Raw genomic sequence first — 17,297 nt, 5'->3', positions numbered from 1 at the left:
GCTTGAGGTCCACTCCAGACCCTGCTTGCCTGGGTATCAGCAGCAGAGGTTGCTGAAGATAGAATATTGCTGAACAGCGAGTGTACCTGTCTGATTCTTTCTTTGGAAGTTTCCTCTCAGGGGTCTACTCCACCCTGTGAGGTGTGGGGTGTTAGATTGCCCCTACTGGGGGATGTCTCCCAGCTAGGCTACTCACGGGTCAGGGACCCACCTGAGCAGGCAGTCTGTCCGTTCTCGGATCTCAACCTCTATGTTGGGAGATCCACGGCTCTCCCCAAAGCTGTCAGACAGAGTTGTTCGCGTCTCACATTCTCTTTTTTTTTTTTTTTTTTTTTTTTTTGAGATGGAGTCCCTCTCTGTCCCCCAGGCTGGAGTGAGCGGCGCCATCTTGGCTCCCTGCAAGCTCCGCCCCCCGGGTTCCCGCCATTCTCCCGCCTCAGCCTCCCGAGGAGCTGGGACCACAGGCGCCGCCACCTCGCCCGGCTCATTTTTGTATTTTTAGTAGAGACGGGGTTTCACCGTGTTAGCCAGGATGGTCTCGATCTCCTGACCTCATGATCCACCCGCCTTGGCCTCCCAAAGTGCTGGGATTACAAGCGTGAGCCACCGCGCCCGGCCACATTCTCTTTTTTTGTTGTATCTCTGTCAGGCTTTGGTATCAGGATGATGTTGGCCTCGTAAAATGAGTTAAGGAGGATTCCCTCTTTTACTATTGATTGGAATAGTTTCAGAAGGAATGGTACCAACCCCTCCTTGTTCCTCTTTTAGAATTCAGCTGTGAATCTGTCTGGTCCTGTACTTTTTTTGGTTGGTAGGCTATCAATTATTGCCTCCATTTCAGAGCCTACTATTTGTCTATTCAGGGATTCAACTTCTTCCTGGTTTAGTCTTGGGAGAGTGTAAGTGTCCAGGAAATTATCTATTTCTTCTAGGTTTTCTAGTTTATTTGTGTAGAGTTGTTTATAGTATTCTCTGATGGTAGTTTGTATTTCTATGGGGTCAGTGGTGATATCCCCTTTATCATTTTTATTACATCTATTTGATTCTTCTCTCTTTTCTTCTTTATTAGTCTTGCTAGAGGTCTATCAATTTTGTTGATCTTTTTCAAAAAACCAGGTCCTGGATTCATTGATTTTTTGTAGGGTTTCTTGTGTCTCTATCTCCTTCACTTCTGCGCTGATCTTAGTTATTTCTTGCCTTCTGCTAGCTTTTGAATGTGTTTACTTTTGCTTCTCTAGTTCTTTTAGTTGTGATGTTAGGCTGGCAATTTTAGATCTTTCCTACTTTCTCTTGTGGGCATTTAGTGCTATAAATTTCCCTCTACACACACTTTAAATGTGTCCCAGAGATTCTGGTATGCTGTATCTTTGTTCTCATTGGTTTCAAAGAACATCTTTATTTCTGCCTTCATTTTGTTATGTACCCAGTAGTCATTCAGGAGCAGGTTGTTCAGTTTCCATGTAGTTGAGCGGTTTTGATTGAGTTTCTTATTCCTGTGTTCTAGTTTGATTGCACTGCGATCTGAGAGAGTTTGTTATAATTTCTTTTCTTTTACATTTGCTGAGGAGTGCTTCACTTCCAACTATGTGGTCAGTTTTGGAATAAGTGTGATGTGGTGCTGAGGAGAATGTATATTCTGTTGATTTGGGGTGGAGAGTTCTGTAGATGTCTATTAGGTCCGCTTGGTGCAGAGTGGAGTTCAATTTTTGGATATCCTTGTTAACTTTCTGTCATTGATCTGTCTAATGTTGACAGTGGGGTGTTAAAGTCTCCCATTATAATTTTATGGGAGTCTAAGTCTCTTTGTAAGTCTCTAAGGACTTGCTCTATGAATCTGGGTGTTCCTGTATTGGGTGCATATATATTAAGATAGGTAGCTCTTCCTGATGAATTGATCCCTTTACCATTATGTAATGGCCTTCTTTGTCTCTTTTGATCTTTGATGGTTTAAAGTCTGTTTTATCAGAGACTAGGGTTGCAATCCCTGTCTTTTTTTTTTTTTTTTCCATTTGCTTGGTAGATCTTCCTCCATCCCTTTATTTTGAGGCTATCTGTGTCTCTGCATGTGAGATTGCGCTCCTGAATACAGCAAACTGATGGGTCTTGACTCTTTATCCGATTTACCAGTCTGTGTCTTTTAATTGGACCATTTAGTCCATTTACACTTAAGGTTAATATTGTTATGTGTGAATTTGAGCCTGTCATTATGATATTAGCCGGTTATTTTGCTTGCTAGTTGATGCAGTTTCTTCCTAACATCAATGGACTGTACATTTTTACATGTTTTTGCAAGGGCTGGTAGCTGTTGTTTGTTTCCATGTTCAGTGCTTCCTTCAGGATTTCTTGTAGGGCCAGCCTGGTGGTCACAAAATCTCTAAGGCTTTGCTTGTCTGTAAAGGATTTTATTTATCCTTCACTGATGAAATTTACTTTTCTGGATATGAAAATCTGAGTTGAAAATTCTATTCTTTGAGAATATTGAATAGTGGCTCCCACTCTCTTCTGGCTTGAGTTTCTGCCTAGAGATCTGGTGTTAGTCTGATGGGCTTCCTTTTGTGTGTAACCTGACCTTTCTCTCTGGCTGCCCTCAACATTTTTTCCCTCATTTCAACTTTGGTGAATCTGACAATTATGTGTCTTGGAGTTGCTCTTCTCCAGGAGTATCTTTGTGGCATTGTCTGTATTTCCTGAATTTGGATGTTGGCCTGCCTTACTAGGTTGGGGAAGTTCTCCTGGATGATATCCTGCAGAGTGTTTTCCAACATGGTTTCATTGTCCCCGTCACTTTCAGGCACACCAATCAGATGTAGATGTGGTCTTTTCACATAATCCCATATTTCTTGGAGGCTTTGTTCATTTCTTTTTACTCTTTTTTGCTCTACACTTCTCTTCTTGCTTCATTTCATTCATTTCATCTTCAGTCGCTGAAACTCTTTCTCCCAGTGGATCGAGTCAGTTACTGAAGCTTGTGCATTTGTCACGTATGACTTGTGTTATGACTTTCATCTTTATCAGTTATTTTAGATCTTCTCTGCATTGATTATTCTAGTTATCCATTCATGCATTCTTTTTTCAAGGTTTTTCCTTTCTTTGTGCTGGTTACGTAGTTCCTCCTTTAGCTCTGAGAAGTTTGATCTACTGAAGCCTTCTTCTCTCAACTCATCAAAGTCATTCTCCATCCAGCTTTGTTCCATTGCTCGTAGTACTACTTGTCTTAAAATATCAAAAGGAAGAGAGACTTTCTACAAAATTTCACTATGTAATAGTATCTTTAGTAGCAGTTAAAACAATACAATGCTGTTCAAAATGAAACCAAATTATTCTGAGTGTGTGCAAAACAGCACTGATACTCTCAGTGGACTTCTTCATGTTCTTGTGTTTATGTAGAATGTGTGAAATACAGTTAAGCTGAGTAAGTATTTTTTGTGTAAACTATGAATTAGAACAACAAATTTCAATATAAGTTCGACAAATTTCAATACAAGCTCGTATGGATTTACATAATTTTGTGTTTTTCCGAGTGTTTTCTTCATTTCCACAAAATATTTCTAACCATTCACTGGCTGGTGTATCTCTGAAAAACAATTTTATATTTGACAAAGTAAATTTTGAAAAGATTTTATTTTTATTTTTATTTTTTGGTCACAGGAAGAAAGAAATCTTGCATCATAACCTTTCTTCCTGGAATAAACTGAAGTAGTCTCATCTATCAGGTTTTCCAGCTTCAAATCTCAGATATAACTAATCACTTTTTCCCTTCTTTCCTTTTCCAGCAAAATTCCAGAAACAAAACAGACAACATTTCATGATGATAAATATCACAGTTGCCACACAGGCCAGCAGGAACCCAATCACATCCAAAGAGTGATACTGGAACCAGGTGAGGTCATGGGCTGCAGGCCGAAGGTGTTTAGCTCCTTTGTGGCGCATGACAAATTCAATCCAGAAGACTGCTCGATCCAGGGGCTTCACCGGTTGATCATGTTGAATTCTTGATAATTTCATAACATTCTCTTTATATCTGAAGGATAAAAATAAAGATACCAATGCAGCAGAAAGAGGCATAGACAAAACCCCTCAAACACCAAGTTAAAGAAGGAAGGGGTTTATTCAGCTGGAAGCATCAGCAAGACTCCTGTCTCAAGAGCTGAGATCCCCGAGTGAGCAGTTCCTGTCCGTTTTAAGGGCTCACAACTCTACAGGGGTCCATTTGAGAGGGTCATGGTCAGTTGAGCAAGTAGTGGGTACATGACTGGGGACTGCATGCACCAGTAATCAGAACAGAACAGAAGAGGACAGGGATTTTTACAACGTTTTTCTATAAAATGCCTGGAATCTATAGATAACATAACCAGTTAGGTCAGGGGTCGATCTTTAACTACCAGGCCCAGAGAATGGCACCAGGCTATTTACTTGCACATTTCATTTCTGCCTTTTAGTATTTACTTCTTTTTTCTTTGTAGGCAGAAATTGGGCATAAGACAATATGAGGAGTGATCTCGTCCCTTACTAACACTGAAAGTAAGTTAACTTGCCTGTGCATATCAAGTTTATGAAAGGCTTTTAAAGTGCCAAATAATTCAAAGTAAATGTCAAAGAATTGACATAGAATTTGTGTATTTTAATTTGAGTCAGCATAGAGAGTTTGGCTTTTAAATTGGAGTTTTCTCATTGACAAATGTTTTCTAAAGTAGAAATTGAATGTTAGGTGAGAAAGTTAATTTTTTTTTGAAGCAGAGAAAATATAACGCATTTTAAATTTTTTAATTTGTTTAATTTTAAGTTTTTGTGGGTACATATTAAGTGCATATATTTATGGGGTATATGAGCTGTTTTGATACAATGTGAAATTACCACATCTTGGGAAATAGGATATTCATCCCTTAAGCATTTATCCTTTGTATTATGAACAATTCAGTTACACTGTTAGTTCTCAAGCAGAGATATGGAGAACGTGCTCAACATCATGAACCATTTTAAGTGCTGTAAGAAAGATCGTGAAAATGTAATATGAGAATTATCATCTCTAAGTTCCTAAAAAGTAATTGTGTCATGGTGAGTGGCATGCCCCGTAGCTAGTCAGTACGTTTCTACATTACTCTTTTGTCTCCTACTGTTTCCCACCCTGTAGCCAGAAAGATTTTTTGCAATTAAAGTCAGTTTATAGCACTACCCTGATTAAGACTTATGACTGGCTTCTCATTATTTAAAGAATAAAAACCAACTCTGTTATTTGGTCTACAGAGCCCTACATTGTTCGACACTGGCAAGCTCTTTCCCTAACACTTTTCCCCTGTACACTGTCTTCTAGATTGGCCTTCTATTTTTTTCTTTAAGCTCCCAAAGGTGTTCTCATCTTAGCACCTTACACATTTTTTCCCCTCACTCCTGCTCTTGGAGTATTCTCTCTTGCTACAACCCAAGGCATGCTTCTCTCCCTTTTTATGGCTTCCTTCTATTGTTACTTCTAAGAGAGGCTTTTATTGACCACACTATGATGGAACCTCTAGGATTTTCTCTATTTTCTGTGCTTATTTTGCTATTTGATTCCTAGAATTGTAAAATGCATTATGTATGTCATAAAATAAATATTTAAATAGTAAATACAAAATCTAAATATATGCGTACTAAGTGAATAGTTCAAAAACGTAAGATCATCTTGAACATTATTTTGAGGTGAAGATATCTATTTACCTACTGCTCAGATCGTGGTATAGGATATCACAACCTCCCTAGAATCACTCTCTTTTTCTGAACCATTTAGTCACTACTTTTGACCTCCAATTAAGTATTAGCCTGACTTCAAATAGCATGCATTAGTTTTGCTTGTTTATGTAATTGAATTATATAATATGTACTCATTAGTGTCTTTTATTAATGTCGCAGTTGTTGGATAAGTCCTTTGCTGTATAGTATTTTGTTGATTGATAAAGCACAGATTTTTCCTTCATTTTAAGATTACTATGTATTTGTGTTGCTAACAATTTTTAGACACTATTGATAACTCGGTTATAAACATTCTACTAGATGGTATTAGATTTATATATTTATACATATCTCTTGGGTATATAATTGAGAGTAGAATTGCTGAGATAAAATTGGATCCATAATTGTGATCCACTTCTTGACTTTAACTTTTTTGAAGTGTATTTTTTGATTGCCAAAATTTAAAGATATGTTATAGTTTTTATAACTTCCCTTACTTCCACTATGACTGCATCATACAGTTTCTATGACATTAAATCTTATCATATTTACTAAGTCTTTGGTTATTGCCCACCACATATCACTTCAAATAACTGTTTGACATGCTCCAAGAAAATGTGTCTTCCAGTTGATATATATAATGCATATATGTGTATTGTATATGTACATATGTGCATGTGTTTCATTCTACATTATAAGATTCCATTTGTTATTTGTGTTCTTCAAATGTTTTATGTCTTGACCCATTATTTGGTCTTTTGTTAAGTCTGTTTAGATTGAGTGAAAGTATTTGCATAATCACACTTAAATCTACCAGTTTGCTTTATATTTTTTTTCTACTTGTCCAAGTTGGTTAGTGTTTCTTTTCAATTATTTCCTATCTTCTTTAAATGTATTTTTATCATTCATTAACCTTCTTTTTTGTGATAAAGTTATTTTAATGTATTCCTTTAGATGATACCCTCCTTCTTTAAAAGCATTATTGAGAGTAGTTATAAATGCTGAATTGATGATAGCTGGACTCCGCAAGGAATTTTGCACATTGCTATCTTTGGGTGTGAAAAAATCAATTATTAAAAATTTGAATTAAAATTATATTTTTGTGTTTCAAAGACCATCATCCAAAAGGAAAATTTAGTGCACTCAGAATGGGACAAAATTTTTAAAAATTATATATCTGAAATAACCCATAATGTATAAATAGTTCTTAAAACTTAATAATAAGACAAATACCAAAGTTTAAAAATGTTCAAAGGATTGTAGTAGACATGTTTTCAAAGAAGATATACGAATCATCAGTAAGCACATATAAGGATTCTCAACATCTTTAGCCATAATGAAAATGTAGTCTGAGACCAGGATGAGAGATCATTTTACACCCACTAAGAAGGCTGTAACAAAAAGACACATAATAACTCATTTGGCAAAAGTATGGAGGAATTGTAACCATGTTGTACTGCTGGTGGTAGTGATGAATGAAACAAGTACTTTGGAAGACAGTTTAGCAGTTCTTCATAAACATACAATTCCCACATGAGCCAGCAATTCCACTTGTAGTATCAACCCAAAAGAAAGGAAAACAGGTTTATGCAAAAACTTGTGTAGCAATATTCCTAGTAACCACAATTGGAAACAATCGAAAGGCCAATGAACTGATAAGTTAACAACTAAAATATGACATATCCTTACTAAAAAATATTAAACTGCTATAAAAAGAAATGAAGTATTGAAATGCACAACAACATGAATAAAACTAACACCATAAAAACAACAAAAAATTAAGCTAGGTGAAATGTCATTTACATAGCACTATAAACTCTATGATTCCATTGATATGACATACCTAGAGAGAACAATCTCTAGAGAAAGAAAACAAATTAGTGTTAGACTAGGGCTAAGCGTTCATAGGAAATGACTTCTGTGTCTTTGCAGTTTCTTTTGTGCTGACAAAAATATTCTAAAATTATGTGATAGTGATGGCTTCATGGCTCTGTAAACATAGCAAATATATTTGGATTTTATAGCATAAAAAGGAGGATTTTATGGTATGAAAATTAAATCTCATTTTCAAGTCCATTACAGTAATGATAATAATAAAAGTTAATTTTTCAACAGGAAAATAGTAATGTTCTGAGGCATTTTAGATAACGAATTAAAATATTTATTATATTATTTCATTTATTCTTCCTTTCTACTAAGGATTCATTATATCAAATTTTTAAGAAATGTATTTTTTATATTATCTATATCATTTTAAAAGTATTTTTGTGTAGAAAATTGTTTCACTAACTGGCTATTCATTAGATGTATGGTTTTCAAATACAATATTTAAATAGCTGATACAAAATAAAAGCAGATTTCAGATTGGTTAAATCATTTAAATTCTTTCAAAATTACTCTCTTATAAAAAGGATGAAACTCACACTCACTATTGACAAGAGAATCTATCTATAAATACCACCTAGTGAAAAATATTGTTCTACTCACAAAGGATCATTAATTACTGTCTTCAGTGCATTCGCCAAGTCTGTACTCGACATTGTGTCGAAGTCCAGTTGAACAGCTGCTCCTCTGGCCTTCATGTGAGCAATGTTATCAGGTTGATCGGCAAACAATGGAATGCCCACCATAGGGACCCCATGGTAGATTGCCTCGTAGATGCCATTGGCTCCACCATGAGTTATAAAAGCTCTGGTTTTTGGATGACCTAGGATTGCATGAATTTTAGCAAAATTATTCATAGGAATAAAATGAGATGCACAATGAAAGGCTCTGAAAGTGACAGTGTTTTCTAGATAACACATTGAACTAATTTACTATTGCTTTTCAGACTTCATAGGAAAAACACGTACTCGTGCTGGGTATGCAAGTGAAGGCTGCATGGTGTGTGTGACTTCAGACTGCAAAACAATACAAGATTTCCAGTTGGACTAATGAAAAAGTGCGATCTAGATTTTTAAAATGTGCAATAAAGAAGAAAGCAAAGAGATGGGCATGAAGTGAACTGCTATTTTAAGTGCAGTCACAGAATGTGATATGTGGGGTGTGCAAGGCAGCAGGCAGTGGGTTGATGGTGGTGCTAGGATTGAGGAAAGACAGGTCACAGTTCATCATGACCTATCATCACTTTATGATTAAGATTAGCAATTTAATCCTTCAGAAAATACAGAGTAACTGATGATAGAAGAGCTATTATTTTTGGTGGCACTTGAAATAACCCTGCAGGAGAAGAAACAACAGGTATAAAGTAGTAGAAATAAGAGACAGAGCCGGGCGCGGTGGCTCACGCCTGTAATCCCAGCACTTTGGGAGGCCGAAGCGGGTGGATCACGAGGTCAGGAGATCAAGACCATCCTGGCTAACATGGTGAAACCCCGTCTCTACTAAAAATACAAAAAGCTATCCGGGCGTGGTGGCGGGCACCTGTAGTCCCAGCTACTCGGAGGCTGAGGCGGGAGAATGGAGTGAACCCGGGAGGCGGAGCTTGCAGTGAGCCGAGATGGTGCCACTGCAGTCCAGCCTGGGCGACACAGCAAGACTCCATCTCAAAAAAAAAAAAAAAAGAGAGAGAGAGACAGAGAAACAGCTCAGGAAGTTATTGAAAAATTCTATGATATATAGTAACACCAGAAATAAAGATTCTTGCTGTTTCTGACCATAAAGAATGTGAGTGTATATCATAAAATGCCAATAATTATAGCATATTCTTTTTCCCCTTTGACTGGCAAATAAATATAAAGAAGTTACGTTTTGTTTTTCCTTAACAAACATTGAAAAAGTTTGTTTCATGATTAACTATTAACACTCTAATGTGCTGTTATTAATATATCCAGTATTTGTTCATCCGAGTCTTACCTAGAAGGTCATTCTGAGGTATCCACTTATAGAGCCGAGTATTGAGACCTAAGGTATCTGGCTTATTCCCATCATATCTCCACAGAACCTGTTACAGTGAAGAAAATATCTTATTCCGTGAGTGGAATTCAAAACTTATAGAATGTTCAAACTGTAAACAGAGAAAAAGAGTAGGAAAGAGATCAAGGGATGTTAGTAAAACAGAACTACTCAAAGACTGATGTAAATAGAATACTCACATTTAATTTTGGCCAACTTCACATTTGTCAGAAGTTTCTATAATTGGATTACTTACAAACTTTAGCAGCCTCTTTCAGTAGTTTTCCACACCAGTAAGACACTTCATCTTACCTTTTGTGGGATCTGGGCAAGGGCTGATGCAATTACGTTGGCCCTTTCTTCTTTCATGTTAGTGATCACTGACCCCAGAGTAAACACCACAACACCATGTTCTCCAGAGCTCTGTACAAACTCTTCCATTTCCTGTGAAACAGAATTTGTTTCATCACAAAAGAGTAACAGCACAGCAGGCACTACTGAAAGAGATGGTACAAGTTACTAAAGAGAGAAAATCAGGTATTTTAAGGAATTATCGGAGTAAATAATATTTTCTAACTGACTCAATCACTCAGGTTTTTTTGCAATTAGATATGTAATGTGAGATAGGTAGACGCTGTTAGGATATTTGTGTAACTATGTGTGTATGTGTATGTGTTTGTGTGCATGTGTGTAAGGGAGAAAAGAAATGGAGCTATTTCACTCTAGTCAGGGAGATAATGTTAAAAATATTACATATACACTCTTCTCTTATAATCCTAAAATTACTAATATAGGTTCTTGGAAAGTGGCACCACTCAGCTTTAATTCTATATTGTTCTACTAAATCACTTGTGTTTATTTCAGGCAGGTTTTCTGTAGGATTCTTTTAGTTGGAAGCCATTGGTGTTTACTTCCCTCACTATGAGCTCTGAGGATAAGCTGCTCACTGTTGGGATAATTTTATATCTATATTTATGTTTCTCTACAGTGCTTTATACTTCACTTAGAGTTTGTCAGAGTTTTCCGGTAGTTTTTGAAAAACTAAAATAAATATATAAATAAATAAAAGCTGATGGTTAAGAACCACTGACATTTTGGAGTCAGGTATTGGAATTTGGAATTTCTGTGAATTAGTCCAGGAGTCTTATTTATAATACAGAATTGTACAGTATACAGTTACATAGTTGAATGCTCATATTTTCAGGTTATTGTTTAGGTGGAACACCTATTGACCTGAAATCACACTGTTAAACTGATGTGCTATTTATAACTGCATGTGAGGAACTCTCATCATCACTTTGTTGTGTCTCAGAGGCAGCACTTGCATCAGAATAGAAGAGGCCACCAGACCTTTCTGCAGGGGAGATCTTGTCTCTCTCTTGAGTAGCTCATTCACAATGAGGAGTGGAAACCTACTGAATATCAGAGGTCAGAAAAGTCAGGAAACTCCCCTTAATGCTAAAACAACAAGGTTATCTGGAAAGTCCCTAGCAGGGCAGGCGGCCATTTGTGGTTTGGTCAAAGGGCGGGAACCAATGAACAACTGACTAATGTTTAACTTTAAATGTCAGCCAATTGTAAACCTACAACTGTAAAAATCCCTAGTGACTCTGTAACTTGCTGTAACTTGTTTGTGTCTGACTACAAAAGACGGCTAAACACCGAGCTGGAGGTCTCTCCCTAGGATCGGATACCTAGCTGGAGGGAACCGAGTTCGAACTCGAAATGAAGCGATCCCTGCCGCTTGGCTTTGTCTCTGGACTCTGGTGGTTGCTTTCGGGTCATCGCGGGTCTGGGCATTACGACACCACATCACACTCCTCATGAAGATGTGCTTGGCTGCAATCGATTGAGAATTATTCTGATTTGCGTTCTCCAATGTACGCCAATATTTAAACTTAAATACTTTCAGATTTAATCATTGTGGTAAAACTTTTCCTAATGATTCTTAACAAAACAAAGAAAAATGTCGAAATGTTAACTCTACAGACCACATATTACAGAGTGTTTTTTTAAAATATGATTTTTAATCTTAAGGTAAGAGTCATTGTACTGCTATTCCAGGTAATACTTGGGGCATCTAGGTATTGTGTGTGATTGCAGTTGACTGTAGCCATTTTTACTGTAAATGGTGTTCAGTGTTTCACCTCACTAGCTTGATGCCAAGAGCCTTCTTTATCCATGAAGTGTTGAAGGAACCTAACCTCTGTTTACAGATTCATCACTGATATGGACTGGTTGTTTCTTCTTCTGTGATAATGTAATAAAAATAATATAAGATTAATGTCAGAAATTTTATAAAAGCATGAAAATTTTTTTAAATAAAATTTTTCTAAAATGTTTATGTTGTGATATTATTTATATAAAATATATTTTTTCATCATGGCTTTTGTCTTACTTATATAGCTCAATGTTCACATGTGACACTTACTTAGAAAATGTTAATCTTACTGAGTATATATCTTCCTCCTGCAAAAACTTGTCGTCTTGTTACCTTTATCATTTCCTAACTCCCTTTATTTGTATTACAGCTGACAGTGTAATTGAATATTTCATTGATAAAATTATTGTAATGCTATTGTATGTACATAGTATAAGTTTTTAGTCATTCCTTCATTTAAGATGTTGGACTACTTCCAATGTTAATTTTATGCATATTTTCCATAATGTTGAATAGGTACACCTTGATTAATTTTTTTATCTGTATGATTCCACGTGAATATATTATAAAACTCATGGCAATGTTCATTTTTAAAACACCTGATACATTTTGTCAAGTGTCTTATTCTCTTATATAGAAATTATCTGTGAATCTAATATTTAATTGAAATGAAAGCAACCTAGCTGGGTTAGCAATTACTTTACATAATAAACAAAGAATTGGTTTCACAACCATTGACTTGCATTCAAATCTTTCTGCAAGTTAATAACAACAGCTAATAGTAGTAATTATCACTATTGTACTACTAGTCATCCTTTTTCTTGTCCTTCTACAAGCCCTACTCTCTTCCCCTTCCTACTGGCACTATCGGTTTCTCTTATTGTGAAGGGGGAAATATTTCAAGAGTAGGGCACGGTGGCGTAGATGTTTCATTAGTCTTACCCCAGCTTTTGTCTCTTGAGAAAGTTATCATATAAAGCCCATGCAATTTGCATTCATCATAGATACTGAGTTTTAACAATGGAATAAAAACTCAGCTTTATGTGGACAAAAATTACCTTTTAAAAGATTACTTAATAATGCGATAAAGAATGCTTGCTTTGTACACGTCTTAAAAGTGTGATATTAATTTACAATATACAGGTTTATTGTGTTCTTTCACAAAGAGTATAATCTTATATGCTGAAAGATTTTTTTTGGTATTGAAACTAAGGGCACTATTCAGATACAAGTGGTATAAATTATTTGGTCTTTATTATACATGCATTGTTCTTCATCTCTGTGCTTCTCTGTCAGGCAGCTATGATGTTAAGACAAGTTGACACAGGAAGCTTTAATGAGTTGCTTGTCATATGGCAAAAATCATCTGCTTTCATAGGGTATGTTTATGCTGTAATATGTAAACCCCTGGGGTATCAATGAAGAATAATTTAAATGCTTTAGCAAGATCAAGTGATCACTGAGTTTGTCTGCAAATATTAAAGGAACACATTTATTTTATTGAGGAAGTGTTTTAAGCTGCAATACTGGTGAAGATCCTCATTACCTATGGGAGAATTTTTGAATTTCAATTAGCTCATTGTTGTGGGAAGTCAGGGACCCAACAAAACAAGTGAAAATGGCCAGTCCTTGCCTTAAGCGATGATATTATCCTGTGAAATTCCTTCTTCTGGCTCATCCTGCCTCAAAAATCTCCCCCACTGAGCACCTTGCGACCCCCACTTCTGCCTCCCAGAGAACAACCCCCCTTTGACTGTAATTTTCCTTTACCTGCCCAAATCCTAAAAAAACAGCCCCACCCTTATCTCCCTTTGCTGACTCTCCTTTCAGACTCAGCCCACCTGCACCCAGGTGAAATAAACTGCCATGTTGCTCACACAAAGCCTGTTTGGTGGTCTCTTCACACGGAAGCGCATGACACAGGTGTCTGTCAACTATGACTTTGCAAGAGAAGATAATTCTGAGGTACTGAAAAATCTGGCTCTATTAAATGAAAATTGATATCTCAAGTGACCGGTGCATGTTAAGTAATTAGTAGTATTAGTAATAATAACAAAATAACAATAATTGCAAAATTAATAATATTTTTGAGTAACTGACTATAGGCAAGAGATACTTCAAGTGTTTTGTCTGTGCTAATATTTTTTCCACACAACATGAAGTTGCCACTATTTTTGTAAATGTAGGCATCATTATTTCTATCAACATTCTAGTCCACTTTTCCATCATCTGCTACCTGAATCCATGCAAAATTTCCTGAATTGTTGGCTCTTTATCCGGACCTTCCTGCAATTTAATCATTGAATATCTTGAAAGCTCTTCTTAAAGAAGAGAATATTTTCATATATCTTTCTTTCTTAACTCTTTTTCGTAGTTTTTCAAAGTGCTTAATAAATATTTCAACTCCCAATATGTATCTGGCTCTAATTTGCCTCTCAGCATCATCTGATTCTTAGTGTCTCCCTGAAAACTAAACCTGAGGACTTGAGAACTATCCTGACCACTTTACCTGCTTTCCATCTTTTGTCTGTCTCTCCCTGTCATACTTTTACTTATTCCTACATATTGTTCAGCTCTCATTTTGGTAAGCAGTGATTCCAGGATACTTTCTATTATCTCCACTGATGCTTTCTTGGCATTGGGCTTTTCCCTGAGATCATAGATTTTATATAATTTTTATTACTTGCACATATTCTATCTTTTGAAGTAGAATGTAAGGTATGTGGGCACAGAAAGTGTGTCCATTTTTTTTCTCTGAAAATTCTGCACTTACCTCTGTTTTGTGCTAATCCCTTTGTAAATACTATTTGAATGAATGATCAATACCTTCTTAGGCGTTAGATAATGAAGACTTTAATTTAACCAACTCTATTTTCAAAGTCTCCTTAGTATTCCCCTCTATTTGTAGTACTCATAAAACTCACATACGTGTGAAGGTATCACTATGTACATGAGTTTCTAATTGGTATCTGCTTTACCCCACCCACTTCCCATCTTTCTTTCAGAGTAAGTCAACCACTCTGAATGAAGACCATAGAATCATTTCTACTGAAAATTCAAAGCCAACAAAATAAAACCAACGAAAGCATGTTTACCTTAGGTAGGGGTTTGGCAGGTTTGCAGAGGAGTCCTCCAACAAAATCAACATTTGGTAAGAGTGGATGTGGAAACTGAAAATTCCAGGAGTTTCGAATAAGCCATATATCGGCTTTCCCCATTGTCTCAGATAATGTAGTGGGTCTTCCTGACAAGAATAAAAAAAGAAAAGTGGATGACACAGGATAATTACATTAGGTTATTTTCTGAAAGGAGTTAGAATAATGTAGGCAAAAATATAGGCAAAGTGTCTGTGCTTTGAAAAATATATACATATATTCATCTATAGACACAATTTAATTTTATGTATTAATTAGTTTGCCCATGTATATTTATAAGAAAGGCAAAGTAGTAGGAGAATTGTGAGGTTAAGCTACATCTCTAATGTCATATCAGTATACTCACAATCATAAACAATTATTAAAATAAGCCACAGAGAATTAAACATCAATTTCTTTTCTTTTTAAAGCTTCAATAGTAGCATATGGACATTTAAACAACTCTTTGAGCTCCATAGTCAATTAATTCTACTGTACACATAAAAATAATTTTCTAAAAATTGTCTAATTTACACTACTCATTGAGCTAATTCTTTTATCTTTGGTTCTTCAAGTGAACTGTGGACTATGTTGTGAGTATGGTTGAAATCCTTGTACTCTTTTAGATTCAAGCTAAGATCTTAATAATATTATCTTTAAGTAAATATATTTGTAAATTATAGCTAGAAATTTTTGAGAAATTATTGAAACAAAGATTTGTACTCAATCTTCATCTGTCTTATATTTTTTAATAAAGAGACATAGTTTGAAAAAAACTATGTAGATATAACAACCTTCACACTTCAACAAGATGATTGGACTTTAAATGAATGGTTTCCAATTCTTTAATGAAAGAGTATAGAAACATTAGAAATTTCAAATTACCTTTAATGATTTATGCATCAGAGATATAGACATCCTCTCTCTCTACTATGAAGGAAATCTTCTGGTAACATGGGAACACCTTTTGATTTCTAAATCAGAAAACCAAGCTTTACAAGAAAAAGTAATTTCTGCAGTTATATAGATAGTTGTAGAAAAATGTGTAACTACTCATTCTAAATCTATGCATTCAGTAAGATGTTATTTGATGAGTTTTACTGTATTTAAGATATAAAACAATGTATAGTAAACCAGATGTGTAATTGCTTAAAGTCTTAGATGCACTAATACATAGGTTTATGATTTCCTTGGGCGTTCTGTGTGAATGATGGTCCTAGGGTTTTAACTGACCCTGTAATTTGAGCTTTTCTATAATATTTGTGAGATTGATAGATCATCTTGTATTTTCGTTGTATAAATTCACTTACCAAAATCCCACTACCTTGACTTTATGGCTTTATATAAGCTCTGTTTCAAAGACACAAATAAGTTACAGATTGAAAAAAAATACTTACCTAGAACTTCACTATAAAACTGATCCCACTTCTTCAGGTCATACAATTGGAAAGAAAAGTCAAAATAAAGCATATAGATCATATTTTTTACCCTCTCCATGAAAGTCATTTGATCACTTAATTCTGACATAACAACAGGTACGTAGGAGGGAGGGAAAATAAATCCTACAGAATGCTTTTCAAAAACGTAGCCAGGACTGAAGCGGAGACTGTACACAAGGGGTATGTTAAATAGCTCAGCCAGCAGCTCACTACCGGGAAAAACAGGATCTGCTAAAACGACATCAAATCTTGACTCTTGTAGTTTCTTCATTAATTTCTTATTTGAAACCACATCTTTACAGAACTTTATACTTATGTCACCAAACCTCCACATGATTTCTTGCATTTGTGAAAAATGTAACCAAAATGAATCTTTTGGAAGGTCTGACCATCTCTTAATCTCTTGAGTGATTATATTTTCAAACTCAGTTTTAGTTAAAGATGTAGGATAAACTTCAATTTTAAGAGCGGATGAGTTGTTGGGATCAAAAACAATGGAAGCTGAAGATGCCAGTACAGTCACCTCATGACCTCTCTGGACAAGCTCTTCCAGGATTGTCTTCATATTCATCCAATGGCTATATTCTGCTGCCCACACCAGCACCTTTCCACAACTCCCAGAGCTAAAGTAAAAGCTCAGTTGTATTAGCAGAATTACTGAAGTCCATTTCACAGACATCCTGGTGCAATGCAATGCTTGTTTTCCAGTTGCTGTTCCTTTCTGTCATTTCTCATGGTGATATCCAAAGATAAATTAGCCAAGAAGTTAAAATGTAACCCTTATACTTCAAAGTACATACAATATTATTAAATCAACATTCTGAGCATGTGCATGGCAAGGAGACAAATGAAGGTAAATGACCTGTTTACACAGATGTGACTAATTTCCCTTTTATGTTTCTGAGTGCTATCCTTCAGTTAATATCAAGGATCTTGTATGGACATGCCATTTGTCTTATGCAA

General features: G+C 35.7%; 1 protein-coding gene across 5 annotated transcripts; it reads right to left on the bottom strand.

The window, feature by feature from the left end:
- Nucleotides 1–645: 645 nt before the first annotated feature.
- LOC115893486 (UDP-glucuronosyltransferase 2B33) lies at nucleotides 646–17,051 on the bottom strand. 5 transcript variants are annotated; one of them, XM_030917369.1, is made up of 7 exons: nucleotides 16,293–17,051; nucleotides 14,857–15,005; nucleotides 9,913–10,044; nucleotides 9,562–9,649; nucleotides 8,194–8,413; nucleotides 3,789–4,021; nucleotides 646–650 (listed from the first exon to the last, which is right to left on the bottom strand). In XM_030917369.1, the coding sequence occupies exons 1-7, from the start codon at nucleotides 17,011–17,013 to the stop codon at nucleotides 646–648; spliced, it is 1,548 nt and encodes a 515-aa protein (XP_030773229.1). In that variant the 5' UTR covers nucleotides 17,014–17,051. The 5 variants fall into 5 exon arrangements, with proteins under 5 accessions (XP_030773229.1, XP_030773242.1, XP_030773227.1 ...); XM_030917382.1 differs by lacking the exon at nucleotides 646–650 and having other exon boundaries at nucleotides 3,574–4,021; nucleotides 16,293–16,344; nucleotides 16,696–17,051; XM_030917367.1 differs by lacking the exon at nucleotides 646–650 and having other exon boundaries at nucleotides 3,574–4,021.
- Nucleotides 17,052–17,297: the final 246 nt, after the last annotated feature.

The sequence above is a fragment of the Rhinopithecus roxellana genome, chromosome 2 (assembly GCF_007565055.1).
Source record: "Rhinopithecus roxellana isolate Shanxi Qingling chromosome 2, ASM756505v1, whole genome shotgun sequence".
NCBI lineage: Eukaryota > Metazoa > Chordata > Mammalia > Primates > Cercopithecidae > Rhinopithecus > Rhinopithecus roxellana.
The sequence above is the reverse complement of the archived record's forward strand: the minus strand, read 5'-3'. Positions and strand labels throughout refer to the sequence as shown.

What these genes read in the sequence shown, in the direction of transcription:
- LOC115893486 (XM_030917367.1), bottom strand. Translation starts at nt 17,013, where the DNA reads ATGTCTGTGAAATGGACTTCAGTAATTCTGCTAATACAACTGAGCTTT. An exon ending in GTTTTATAGTGAAGTTCTAG is followed by an intron (nt 15,006 to 16,292) that starts GTAAGTATTTTT and finishes TATTCTTGTCAG; the next exon opens with GAAGACCCACTACATTATCT. An exon ending in ACCTCAGAATGACCTTCTAG is followed by an intron (nt 8,414 to 9,561) that starts GTAAGACTCGGA and finishes ATGCAATCCTAG; the next exon opens with GTCATCCAAAAACCAGAGCT.